The sequence below is a fragment of the Pseudorasbora parva genome, chromosome 13 (genome assembly GCF_024679245.1).
Source record: "Pseudorasbora parva isolate DD20220531a chromosome 13, ASM2467924v1, whole genome shotgun sequence".
NCBI lineage: Eukaryota > Metazoa > Chordata > Actinopteri > Cypriniformes > Gobionidae > Pseudorasbora > Pseudorasbora parva.
In genome coordinates, this window is record NC_090184.1 from 19,642,127 (window position 1) to 19,656,839 (window position 14,713).

Here is a 14,713-nt window from a genome sequence, read left to right on the forward strand (position 1 = left end):
TTAATATACACATAATTTTTATTGTCCATTTTATTGTTTGTTGTTTAAACGTTTGAACAGAAAGTCTAGAAATCTAGACGTACCATAGCGGCAGCAAATCTAAACAATTTGTTTGGTAAATAGTTTGAAAAAAACACAAACTCTGGCCAGGCCAATCACATCATATATAGAGTTGGTGGGCAGGCTTAACATAATGGCAGTTCCACGTGCTACAAAGAAGCTGACGAACAGCAGTCTTTCAAAATGTCTTTGGCCGTGACTCTGTAAGACTTGTTGTTAAAGCTGCACTCTGTAATTTTTCCATCCGCTAGAGGGCGCCTATTCAAAACAAAGGCGTAGTTTGATGATGCCAGGTTTGAGCTCAGAATCTTGGGACATGTGATCTTTGAGTTGATCACACAGCTCACGAGCAACAGGACATTTATTATGGCTGGACACAGTCAGGGGCGCCATTTACGCTTTTCTGGTCATGAGTATGAGGTAACGCAGCTCTATTTATCATATTAGATACATTTAAGTGTGTTTAAAATTATGTTATGACGTTACTCTGTGCGTTCACTTGGCGGTTGCTGTAACAGTTGTTGCACTGCTAAGAGTAAAGCGTTTTTGACAAATTACAGTTTTTTTGGATTGCTTAAGCACGATTTTCAAAACAGGGCCCGTGTTTTCAAAACACTACACACAATTAGCACAACCACACACCCAATTAGCAAAAAACTACAGATCCTATGCATAATTAAACACTCTTGTAAAAACTATACACTACTGTTTAAAAACCACTTTGTTACCATATGAAACACACACGGTTCATACTCTGTTTGCACAAGTTACACTCTGCTGTGATAAACCTAAAACACTTTTAGCACTTCCACTTCCCTATGATTAGAGTAGGCTACCATCAACAATGTACAAATCTAATGTAAATCCACCAAACACTACACAAGACCAATGTTGCAGACTGAAGAAACTCATTTATTTCAACATGCCCAAAATGCTGACATGGACATTCATAATACTGTAACAAAATGTCACTTTACATATTATACTGTAAGCTTACTGTAAAAAAACAAAAACAAAAAACCTAGATATTGTCTCTTCGCCTAGCTGGATCTGGCCAGAGATTTTCATCAACACAAGCAATGTTGTCATTAGCAAGACACCTTGGAAAGAAACGTCTGAATGACAGATCCATCCTTGCCATGCTGCTACCTCCATCTGGTCACAGGCCTCCTTGTCTTACTCTTTCTCTGACTCTTTCCATTGTGCTTGAAGTCACCTGCTGCTTTTTATAGTGCTTATAAACCTATTGGTGTGTCTACAATTACAGTTTTTCTCAATTGTTTACACAAAAATTCTGGTACTTGAGACACAATGACCACAACATGTAACTCATTCACCAACCCCCTGAACCAATTCTGCTAAATTACAAGCACAGTTCCTGCTTTACACTCAAATTGCAGTTCTAAAACACTTTTTTTTTCAAAACACTACACACAATTTTCTGCTTTTGGCACAATTTTCATGCAGAAAATATCTTGTTTTCACAAGGAACACACTGCCATTCAAATATGCACACTGACTCACCCGTCACACAGTTTTACAATTAGCAATCAGAGCTTTAGCATAAAAGGGCAACAAGGGGATACAGCAATGTTTTTTTTTTTTTTTTTTTTTTTTTTTTTTTTTTTGTGGAACTGTATACAGTAAATTCTTCTGTTGTTTTGTATGTAGTGTATGTGCAATTTTGTGTTGGTTGGGAATGGGATGTACACTGTGTACATTGTTTTTGCAGGAAAAAGAAAATACAATTTTACTGTGTATTTGTGTGTTCTGAGTATAAAAACAATATTCTCAAATATTTTACAACACACTTATGTTTGTACGGTCTGTAGTAAGTGTAACACTGAACCAAAAAAGACCTAAGTCCTTATGATGAATGGAGAAGTGTTTTACATTCATCATAGTGTTTTACATTGAGCACATCAGTGTTCAGCTGGTTCTTATAACTGTCTATACATATGATGGTTTGTTTGTGCCATTTGAAAACAAAATCCCATTTTGAGAAGACAACCTTGTTTTGAATGTAAAGTTTCATTTTGCAGGAGAATTGAGGGGTTTTGCCCATTGTGTGTTTTTTGGGGGATTTGTATGTAGAGTTCTGAGAATATGAAGCATGCTTTCAGAACATGTGTGTAAACAATTTAGAAAAACTGTAAGCAAACAAGTCTTTGCACACCTGATGACTGTGTTGAACCAATTGGTTGGGCGGTGCGGTAATTTGACAGTCAGTGTTTTGGTATTGCAAGGAAGTGACTTCATGATAGATTTTTGTGTGTAATGTATGTTAAGTGTGTTTAATGTTTTGCAAATCACTGTGTGTAGAGTTTTGCAACAAGTGTGAGGTTGACAATGTGCTTATAGTTGTGCAAATATGGGCTGATGTTTTGCTTTTTGAGTGTAAGGTTTTGCTAACAGTGTACTAGTTTTAATTTTAGAGTGTAAGCAATCCAAAAAAACTGAGGGTACTGAGGGTAACACAGATATGACGCAATTTACAGGCGACTCCCTCAGACGTCCCAGTTCCTTGGATAAAATAGAAATTTTCTCACAATTTACATATAGTTGGAAACATTTGGGGTATTGTAGGAACTCAGCTGGACATAATATATAACACTGGCCTGGTGGTTTTTTGATATTTTACTGCAAAAATAGCTCATTAAAATTGGACAGTTGAAGACTGGAAAAATGTTGCCTGGTCTGATGAGTCTCGAGTTCTGTTAAAACATTCAGATGGTAGAGTCAGGATTTGGCGTAAACAGAATGAGAACATGGATCCATCATGCCTTGTTACCACTGTGCAGGCTGATGGTGGTGGTGTAATGGTGTGGGGGATGCTTTATTGGCACACTTTAGGCCCCTTAGTGCTAATTGGGCATCGTTTAAATGCCACGGTCTAACTGAGCATTGTTTCTGACCATGTCCATCCCTTTATGACCACCATGTACCCATCCTCTGATGGCTACTTCCAGTAGGATAATGCACCATGTCACAAAGCTTGAATCCTTTCAAATTGTTTTCTAGAACATGACATTGAGTTCACTGTACTAAGATGGCCCCCACAGTCACCAGATCTCAACCCAATAGAGCATCTTTATAGTGATGAGAAGTTCGGTTCTTTTCCGCGAACCGGTTCTTTCGGACAGTTAGTTTCAATGATCCGGTTAAAAAAAAAAACGGAACTGTGTATCGGCTTAGAAATTAAATCCGGTTAAAAGAATCGGATCATGGGTTCTTTTACGTCTTTATGGCGTCATTTCTATCATCCCGGCGGATGAAAATACATTCAAACACATCCCTATAAAGTATTTGTAATCAAAACTTGTATAGTAATAATTATTATTGACATCATCATCATCTTGGATAATTTTTTTCATTTATGTTTTGCAACAGCACTCAATACAGTTCACCAAATCGAACTGAATCGATTGTTACGACATCTACTTCAAGATATTAGTTTTATTTCTAGTTTGAGAGACTGTCACTGTCACTGTCGTGCAAACACTGATGTTTTACACGGATTAAATAAACTTACATTGACATAATACTTACACAAATCCTCAGTTCACCTGTGCTCATGTATTATCAGCATCAGCTGTCCCAGTCCGAGAGAAACAGTTTGGTTACGACGCTTTCTTGGCATGCTCAGTATCTCAGCTCACCGGTTCTCAGAATCGAACATGTCCGAAAGATCGAACGTGTCCGATAGAAACGGTTCTTGATTCTGCACTGGTGATCCGTTGCAACCCGGTCGATCTGACTCGAGAACCGCTGTATCAGTGTGTGTGTGTGTGTGTGTGCTGAGCAAAGGGTGCTGAGCTGCGAACTGCTGCAAGCTGAATAGTCTATATCAAACCTACTGTTTTGATTACATTTTAAAATGTGTATCGACTTAGAAATTAAATAAGATAAAAGCTGTTCCTGAAAATATCATGCATTATTGATAAAACAAATAAATGTTTAATTTGACCGTTTTACAATCCATTGTTTACAAACTTTAAAATAATACAGTGAGACAGCTTTGTTAAAATGTTTTCAAACGTGATTAGTTTTTACACTTAACATCAGATCTCTCAGCAAAACATGTCTCACTTCAGCTAACGATTGGAGTTACAACATCTACTTCAAGATATTAGTTTTATTTCTAGTTTGAGAGACTGTCACTCAAGTTAATAACTACAGTATTTTGTGGGATCACCCCTGATTTGAGACGCAAACTGTTTAGAACGATTCAATTCGATTTGGTGAACTGGTTCGACCGGTTCACTATAAAGATCGGGTTAAAAAGAACGATTCGTTCGCGATCCGGGCATCACTACATCTTTGGGATGTGGTGGGACGGGAGCTTCGTGCCCTGGATGTGTATCCCACAAATCTCCATCAACTGCAAGATGCTATCCTGTCAATATGGGCCAACATTTCTAAAGAACGCTTTCAGCACCTTGTTGAACGCAGTTCTGAAGTCGAAAGGGGGTCAAACACAGTATTAGTATGGTGTTCCTAATAATCCTTTAGGTGAGTGTATATATGAATGATATAACATATGAATCGAAGAAATATCTCTATTTTGAAGATGATATGTTTTCTGGAGCATGTTAAAGGTTGTTATTGGACTTTGTCAATGGAACAAATTACCTCAAAGATTGAGCCGGGCTTTTCAGGGGATTGCTAAAAAAGCAATCCTAATGCTCTATTGGGAAGGACAAATTGACTAGTAATGTTCAAATAGAGACAGACTGTCAAATTATTCTAGGAGGAACAAAACATTTTCCAAGCAATTAGACTTGATTGGAGACACAATTCCAATTCAGCTCAGCCATAATCTTCATCTGTAAATCTACATCACAACAAAGAAATCTATATCTGCTTCATTAAGATTAAAGAGTAACAATCTAATAAACTCTGGTTAACGCAGAAATCCACATCAAGTAAATAACCTGTGATTTACAAAAGGATTTTAAAATGAATTGCTCTTGCTAGAGCTTCATTCTGGTAGGTCTGAGAGAAGATGGAACAGACATGGAAATTATAGAGTTTGTAAAGTCTTTAAGCTGGTGCAAAGCAGAGACATGCAGAGCGTGGCTTAGATGGTAAGACATCTTAGGCAAGTCAAAAGCTTAAAACTTGTCACCGACTGCTTGCCAATATCAGAGGCAAAGGTGACTGAAAAGTATTTACCCTTTCACTTCTTCACCAAGAATTAGTAACTTGCAATGCTGAAATATTTTAGATATGTTTTTGAAATGTCTTCAAACATATTCTGTGCGCTTTAAGATCAGACGTGGCAAATGCACAGACATGTTGGATGAAATGAAACTCAAAGTGAAAAATGCAGCTGTCACACACTGAACCATAGACAGCCTGAACAGCAGGGGGTCTGGATTGCTTTGTCTCATGTTTTATCACATTTGACAATGCCATTAAACTCAAGCACAGGAAAAATCTGGACTCATATTTAGATTGGAAGTTTTGCATCAAACACCTCTTGTCTACTCTCTCAAAGACGTGTTTAGATTTGATTGGTAAAATAAATAAAAGTCTAGATAAACCAGTGTTATCTCTTCCTCACTATTGCTGTCTGGATTATTAACAGGCTGCTTTATAGGGGCGTCACGTATAATGGCTGAAATGAGTGTATGAATATACTTTGAATGCGGTAGAAACTAATTAGCCTCTCATTTATGAAAAAGCCCTATTTCTGCAGGAAAATAAAAGTGCTTTGTTCAAGATGTGTATGCTCCTCAGTCAGAGTGTTTTTGCTCGCAGATGTATTTTATTTCGGGGCTAAAATGGTAAAATTAAATGTCAAAAGATATATTACCACAACGTATTGCACAAGCTATCCATTTTAAGACATAATTACTGAGATGCAGCTTCAAATATAGAACCAAATTCTGTATAATGAAGGTGGATCCCAAACGGATCCTCAAAGCTGTGTCAAATCGTGTTTCAACAGTGTGTGTGTAAAGATAAAATGGCCAGTGAAGAAATTGCTCACAAATGAAAATGTCTCTTGAGATGAAGTTTGGACAAAATGACCTGATAACATCTTTACATTGTGTGATAAAGCTTATTGAGCTGGCGGATATAAAGGAAAGTGGGATGCAATCTGTTCTTTATTTAACTAGATTTAACGTCTCAAAGGCATATATTACTCCATATCAGTACAATATAAAAGCTGAGACCAGCTGTCATAAAGTGGCATAATTCAGAACTGGTGGTAGATTTTGACAAAACTGGAATCTATCATGAAACATTTTGGATTTTACCTTCATTCTTGCTCTGTGGTATTTTTTAAAACATCCTCTGTTTTTTGTTTTGTTTTTGAGTATCCGGATCTTCCTAACAACAGCCTAACCAATAATGTGATTTTGGGGCAGGGCTACATGTTTGACTGACCAATGAAATAAAGAGGAAATGTTTGGGATGCCTGTTCGTTAATAAGGGTCTATTTTGCATGGTTCCTGCATGGTTATGACCTCAAAACACTTTTATCGTAGTGCATGATTTGTAAATAAATACATTTTGATGTTTGCATCACATAATCAGCTTCATATTTATGACCTTCCTGTAGAGTAAACATGCTTAGCTTACCTGGTACAGTCGCACTTATGATGCGGAGCCGCTCAGGTATACGAGTCCTGTGGAACATGAGCCGCAACAATTGATCAAGAGCTCAAAGACTTGTGGAAGCAAGCTGAAATGGCATGGTTGTTGCAGCAAATGATATATACAATGTTTTATTGTTTTATAATATTTTCTGGCATGCACTTATAATGTTGTTTTCTGGGCCATGGAGGTATTTTGACATACCATGACATTTGAGCTCATTTCTGTTACTTGTAACATTTCAACCCGATCACACATAAATGCGTATAAATAGTACGAGTGTGCAATGTCGTGGAATGTATACGCCAAAACTCATTTTGGCGTGCATATGATACGCACTTTATGGCGTATATATGACACGCTCTTGGGTAGGTTTAGGGTGGTGGGGTGTATATATGACACGCTCTTGGTTAGGTTTAGGGTGGTGGGGTGGGGTGGGGGGTTCGTATGTATAATACGCCATAAAATGTGTGTCATATGCACGCGAAAAACAGAGTGCCATACACACGCCAAAATGAGTTTTGGCGCACAACATTGCACACTCGTACTATTTATACGCATTTTTGTGAGAATACCCTGAACATTTTCATGGCTAAAGTCTGATCACACTAGCCTAGAAATCTAGACACAACCTAGCCGCAGCAAATGTAATCTGCCCGCGAGTGTCGTCTAGCAACTCTCAAAACTCTTCTGAGCTGTAAGCGCCAAACTTTTGCCAGGCCAATCACATCGTGTATAGAGTCGGTGGGCGGGGCCATAATGACGACGGCCGAGTTGCGTTTGCGTGCTTCTAGTAAACACAGAAACTGGCGAACGGCGGTCTTTCGAATCAGCTTTGACCACGACTCTGGAAGACTTGGTGTTAAACTTTTCTCTGAGAAAAGAACAAAGAACGGCACTGAAGCCATTCTTAAAAAGGGAAGATGTGTTCGGAGTTTTGCCGACCGGGTACGGCGAAATGTTTAATCTATCAACAAGCTCTGTTTCACCTTCGTTGCTCTGGTTGGTGGTAGCGCTATCCTATCGCGTGCAGAGGGAGTTTGAAAGACAACCGTTTATCCCGCCCCTCGGATTGAGCCCTGTCTATGGTGAGTTTCCAGACCAAACATCTTGATGTGGGTCTGGCTTGTCAGGCTATGATTACACTGTATTCAGCACAAACTCTGCTGCAATAATATGTAAGCAGCATGTATGTAACAAGTAGTTTTGAGAAGATTCCATTTATGTGTGGGGTTTTTTTTGTGAAATAAACTTACGTTACTAAAATAAGGCAATAAAACCCATGCTGAATATTTGTTCACAGGACTTTTGTAAACTGGATCACGTAGGCAATAATTTTCGCTAGGAAGATCTGCATGTGAATGTGCACATGTGGGTGTGGCCATATTAGAGATAATAATGAGGCTCTTACTTTATTTAAAATTACACATCCCAAGCCTTGTAAAGAGATACAGTATCTGTTGTGTCTGTGTGACAAGTATTCACTGAGTTACAGTTCATTTACAAATGTATTTCAGAGTGGACTTCACGGTGAGACAGATGGGAGAATGCGCATTCCTGTTTGTTTTCTTTATTTAGCAAAAAGCACAACATTTAGTTTTTGTTTTGAGTGTACATAAATACAAGTAGACACTTTAAGCTTTGTAAATACATTGTTCATGGAGGCCAAAACTGATGGATTATTTTAAGTTGTTTTTCACTATCATGAGGAAAAATCCAGCAAAACGCGTGGGCGCATTCGTCGGTTCAGAGGGTTAACATAACCCCTTTAACGTTATTGGGTAGTTTATGGTTTAGTGTAGGTGGTACATAAAATTACATTTTCAAACTCAATAGAGCAACAACCTTTTAGCGCAACATTTTATTTCCGAACTGCTGTGATACCTACAACAACCAACATAAAACGTTGTCAGATTCACTTTCATCAGTTTTTGATAAATTGTAACATTCTTTTAGAGCCACTCATTGGACGCAATATATATCATCACAGTTGTGTTTTTCCAGTGATTCTGGTTTGGCAAATCTATATTAAGGAAAATATATATATTTTTTTGCCTATAATTTAAGGGATCCCATTTGCAACATGCCTTTTATTTTTGTCCTCAACACATAAAAAATGTTGAAAGCAGTAAAAATTGAAGTGGCTTTATTGATCAGGAAACAAGCACAGCATTAGCATATCTGGACCTCACAGCAGTCTACAAAGGGAGGTGACCCTTACATCAAAGCAGTGATGAGATGACGTAGAACTCTGCTAATTCCAGAGGTGATCAAATCACAATGGTTTATCAAAGTCATGTGACACAGCAAAAGCTCAATCGAATGTCTCTGTGAAATGCTACTCTTTTCCATAGTTCATTTCTTTGCATCTGAAGCTTACATTCGTCAAATGGTCTCTCCCTGATACCAAATCCCCGCCTGACCATAGCTAAAAACCTTAAACACAAATGCACTGTACATGTAGGCTACACACACACTCAACAATCACACACTTCTTTATCCACCAGTCACAAAATTATCCAAACCCCAGTAGGCCTATTTTGATATACAGTACAGCATTAACACTGTTTTAGAGAGTATGTGGCAGATGATTTTCAGCTCAGGTACACTGAGATTATTTTTGTTAAAAGGTTGTACGACTAAATGTGAACTGACACCTTTCAGAGAAATCAGGTTTTTTTTATTTTTTTTATATTTTTTTTTATTTCATTCACCGTTACTTTTGATCCCACTGAATATGACAGCAGAGTTTTGAAAATAATTTTAAAGCAAGGATTGCAATGTTAGTGTCTGGTGACAGGATCATTTTTCTTATCTGTTGGATTTGTTCTTGTTCTCACTCAACAATGAAAAATCTGCCTTTTGACTTAATACCTCCCTTAAAAAAAATGTAATTTTATATATATATATATATATATATATATATATATATATATATATATATATATATATATATATATATATATATATATATATATATATATATATATATATATATATATATATATATATATATACATTTATCTCAAAAAGGCAGCATATGTCAAAAATATACTGTTTATATTTCTATATAGTCCAGATGTTTCAACAAAAAAGTAAGTCTTGCCTTCACACAAAATGAAAAAAAAAAAAGAATAATTTTTTTTAGCATCTTGAAAAAAATAGAGCTGATTATTACATCACATTACATTACATTTAAACAATGTCGTCTTGCCACTCATAAAGCTTTTGGTAAGTATTGAATCTATTAATAAAAAAAAAAAAGGTTTGCCTTTTTATGTTTCGACAGATGGATCCCCACTGATATGACATATCTTTAATGTGTTTCCATTGCATTAGTGTCATATTTACACAAAGAATTTTCATATTTATCATTTGCTTTGCAATTGTACGTATATAACAAGCCTAGGACACAATATATAAATCTTTTTAGTTTTGAAATTTACATTTTTATATATATATATATATATATATATATATATATATATATATATATATATATATATATATATATATATATATATATATATATATATATATAAAAATAATCGATGTCTGTCTGTTCATAACTTCAGTGTTTGGAATGTTGATAAAAGAGTCATACGTATCTAGTGCATTTACTGAACCTGTGAATTGGGGTGAGTACATTTTTAGAAACATTCCGAACATCAAAAACTCGGCATCGACCTTCTCCACACAGCGGCTAGAAAATAATGAGGAGGAAAAAACAAAGAGTAAGGCCACATCAGAAATTGCACACAATGATTCATATGACGTTGAATGTCCCAAAACGCTAGCCTTCTTTGTCGGGGTTTTTCTTATGTAGAACTCCATTTAACCAGAGACAGATTTTGCCATGACTATTAATGGTTAGTGGTATGAGCACCTCCAGGTTTTTCTCTGTCATGCAGTTCGTCACTCCCACTGCTCATCTAGAACTTTCTCTAGAGTCTCATCATCTTTCACTTAAAGACAACACATAATAATTAACAGCTGTACTTTTGGAAAGAAAAACATTCATATTCACAGACAAAATTATACACGTGTGGGCAGCCCGTCGACATTGTGAACCCACACGGAAGCCGTTTGCAAAGATCCGCTTCTCCTGTTGATCCACTGGTACGTTTTCATCAACTTCATTCCTTTTCTTTTCCAAATCTGTCAAACTAAGTACAGAATGTGACTAAGAGAGCTGTCGCCCGTGACATCCACCTCGCGCCGTGTCGACAGGGTACAGATTTAAACTTCAAACACTTCACGTTTTAAAAGAACCACTGGAAAGTAATTACTCCTGTTCAACTGGTGGACAAAAGAAGGAAAAAAGACGGAACTGAAAAGGAATAATCACAATGAGAAAGCTAAAGCAGCTGTCAAAGAAGAGCGTGGCAAATCCAATAAATGGGCAGTGGGCCGGGATGGAGAATGCCTCTCAGAGATGGTTTAATACAGTGCCAGACAACGGGTAATTCAGGCCTGATGGGTGCTGCGAGATGCCCTTTTATGGGCGTTGTGGGGGCGGCAGGAAGTAGTACAGTAGACTGAGATCTTTGTGCCTGGGTCTTTAGTTGCAAGTCCACCAATCAGGCACCTTACAGGTCTTCGACTTCAAGCGGCTAAGTACGCAATATCTGTTTCTCGGCCGTGAGCTCATTCGCTTTGCAACCTTTTCATTCGGCCATGGCAAAGACGCAGCAGACTTTTCGATATGTGTCTCTGTGTTCTTTCTGTTTGGTGTTCATTTGAAAGAAAGAAAGAAAGCTGCAGTAGAGGAGAGAGGCGTGAGTTTGGTCTGAAGATGATCATGAGGGTGTTTCCATCAGCCTTGGCCTCACTGTGCTGGCTTTTGAAGCTCAGGTAGTTCTACATATTGAGGTTTCCGAGAGCAAACAACAGGCCGAGCATCAACACATCTGTTAGGGCCTTTGTGCCTGGACTGGAATTTTGGGGGTTATCTACTCTTGTGTTAGGTGTGCTGCCAGGAACCTGTGAACAAACAGAGAAAATAATATTAAATGGAACACCAGGCATTGTTCAAACTGGTGAATAGCATGGAAATAAGTCCAGGTCACATTTTACAACAGCAACAATTTTTGTTTGTAATGTCCATCATTCATAACTTTTTAATAGAATATTATAGAATAACTCGTTATTTTATATTTCACATTATTTTCAGTGGCGATTGCCAGTTCATTCGACAGTTCCATTGTCACACTTTTCAGTCGCATTTATTCTTAATTTCGTTTTCTGCTGAAATCACGTGACATTGGCGATCCGAATCATGAATCAATCCGCTGATTCATCACCGTTTGAATCTTTATTTGAGGACTGAAAACAAACGCGGAAGAGAAGACAATGCTAAATAAAGTTGTAGTTTTTGTTATTTTTGGACCAAAATGGTATTTTCGATGCTATTTTCGATTCTAATTTAATAACTGATGTCTCATATGAACTACTTTGATTATGTTTTTATTCCCTTTCTGGACATGGACAGTATAGTGTGCATACACTTGCATACGCTCTCTGACTAAATATATAATATCTTAAGCTGGAAAACTGTGTCTTACGGGTGTGGAACGACATTAGGGTGAGTCATTAATGACATCAATTTCATTTTTGGGTGAACTAACCCTTTAAGTCACATGTGTTCTTTTGTTTGAGTTTCCCGCCAATCATCATAATCCTCAGTCCATGGACACTAATGATCACAGCTGTTCGTCATTTAGTTCATCACCTTAGCTGTGTCTCATTTCAGAAGGTTGCGTCCTCCGGAGGTCGCATTCGAAGGCTGCATACGCCATAAGGCCGTCTCATTTAAAAAAAGCGAGAAGGACACTCCAAATGCGGCCTTCGAATGCGTCCTTCTTTCACAGGAATTCGGAGTGTGCATGAGGTGTAGCCTTCGCTGTTGCAGATAACCCACAAATCTTTGCGTCGCCGTTAACAACCGTCATATATATATTTTTATATTATATGAAAAAACACTGCACCACTGTCAGTTATACATGCGAGCGTATGGGTGTGGTGTTTAAAATGTAAGTTCAAGCTTGTTTTTGTTTTTTAAGCTCTATTACCTCCAACAGATAGTTGTAGTAAACAGGATTACAACGCTTTTTTTAGTGCTTTTTCAAACGTTTAGAACAGTACATTGCTGTCAAGACAAGAAACATTTTATAGTAATTTTCAAGTTATAAATAATTTTCATTCATATAACTGGCGTGAGAGCGCAACGAAGCTGAACGTGTTGGCATAGCAACGTGATACTTCCTGTCTGTGTGTCCTACGAAGGACGTCTCGTTTAATTCTGACTGAGGACACTCCGTATACTGCATCCTACACGAATTTAACCAAATGAGACACAGCTCTTGTGTATTTTAGCTGTTCACTCTGTGTTTCCCCGGTCTGATTTGCATATTTTCATTTGATTGTCATTCCAGTTGATTATTTAATTCTCATTATTACATTTGATTGTTATTTCATTCTCATTTTTCATGAATATATTACAGACATGTATCAATTTCACTCATGTAAATATTGTCGCAATGCATAAAAATCCCAATGCTCCTAAAAATGGCTTCCTTTGTAAAGGTGAAAATCCCTGAAATGAAATGTTTCACTTGTTGTATAATATGACCCGGACAAGTTCTTGACAGCTTTTGTGAGATTTGCCCAAACCCTCTAAATCTTTTGCAGCACATGCAAGTGACAAGACAATAAAGCTTTAAGATAAAGCCACAAAGCATGCTCTGGTGCAATGGTGCCCTGGACACGATATAGTCATCAAGCCTTTTATTTTCCTCATGCACAAGCAATAGATGCTTATAGATAATGCTTGAACTCACTGGCTTGGAAAGTTTCATCTCTGCACTTCTTACCTCACTTGGTATGCAGATGTAGTCTTTTGCCTGATAGCAATCAAGTCCCTGCAAGGAAATAAGGTTATCCTTAACATATGGAATACCACGGTGTCTTGCTTGAGAGATCTACTGTATATGTCTGTATGAATCATCTGACAATGAATCATATGTAAAGTAAAGCCACAAGACTCTCTGATGTGTCTTTCTTTTGTCTTTTTTTTTTTTCAGGGTCAACCAGCATAGCGGTCCAGCTCAATAATGTAACCAGCCTGACAGGAGAGTGCAAAGTGTTTCTAGGAGATGTTTTAAAAACAAATTCTGAAATATAATTCTAAAATGTTTGAGTTAGACTCCAAAATGTGCATATTACCACACGCTTGTAACCTTCTAAATGTGTGTGTGTGTGTGTGTGTGTGAGAGTGTGTGTGTGTGTGTTGCTGCTCTGATGATGCTCTTCCACAGATCTGTAAAGGGTAATAAAGGGATTGATGAGGCTCTTGCAGAAGCATGATTTATCTGAACTACAGAGATATCAATCAAAATATGGCATTATGTCACTCAGTCCTTAAGCTTGCACTCAAAGGGATGTCATTCTGCACAGTGCTGAAAAATATGGAGGGAATATTGTTGTAATATGCCAATACTTGGACATTTTGATTTGCTTTATAAAGGTTCTTTCATTAAGAGTAGTTCATCCCAAATGGAAATGGTTTATTTGCTCACTTTCATTTAATGTATACTGCTATTTTTATGCATTTTTATTTTATGCATTTTCTCCCTTTGATAAAGTTTTTTTTATCAAAGGGAGTTTTCAGGAATGCGTAGGATGAACATAAATGTAGTCCATATGTTGAATAGTGAGTAAACAATGATGGTTTAAGTGAACTATTCCTTTAATAATGGCTTTCTGACTTATATTTAAATAAATAAATGAAAAATAAGCGGAAAACAATATTTATTTATTTTTTGAAAAAAAGGACACTACGAAGTTTTAAATGAAGCAATTATTGGTGCAAATTTTACAAGCAAAATACTATTTCAGTTTTTTACTGTATACTGTATTTACTAGCAATTTCAGATCCACTTTATATTAGGTGACTTTAACTACTATGTACTAACATTTAAATTAACCATTTGATACAATGCACTTATTTTGTACATACAGGTTTTTACCTAACTGTCCTCAAAAAAAA

The 14,713-nt window shown here is 37.0% G+C and overlaps 1 protein-coding gene across 3 annotated transcripts in view; it reads right to left on the reverse strand.

The window, feature by feature from the left end:
• Positions 1–10,209: 10,209 nt before the first annotated feature.
• gfra2a (GDNF family receptor alpha 2a) overlaps positions 10,210–14,713 on the reverse strand; it is a 128,912-nt gene continuing 124,408 nt past the window's right edge. Inside the window, exons 8-9 of one of the 3 annotated variants that reach the window (XM_067413389.1) lie at positions 13,506–13,586; positions 10,210–11,649 (exon numbers count right to left, since the gene is read on the reverse strand). In XM_067413389.1, coding sequence (XP_067269490.1) covers positions 11,527–11,649; positions 13,506–13,586 — 204 coding nt within the window. In that variant the 3' untranslated portion in view covers positions 10,210–11,526. The remainder of the gene's footprint in view (positions 11,650–13,505; positions 13,587–14,713) is intronic. The other 2 variants (XM_067413390.1, XM_067413391.1) reach the window with 2 other exon arrangements.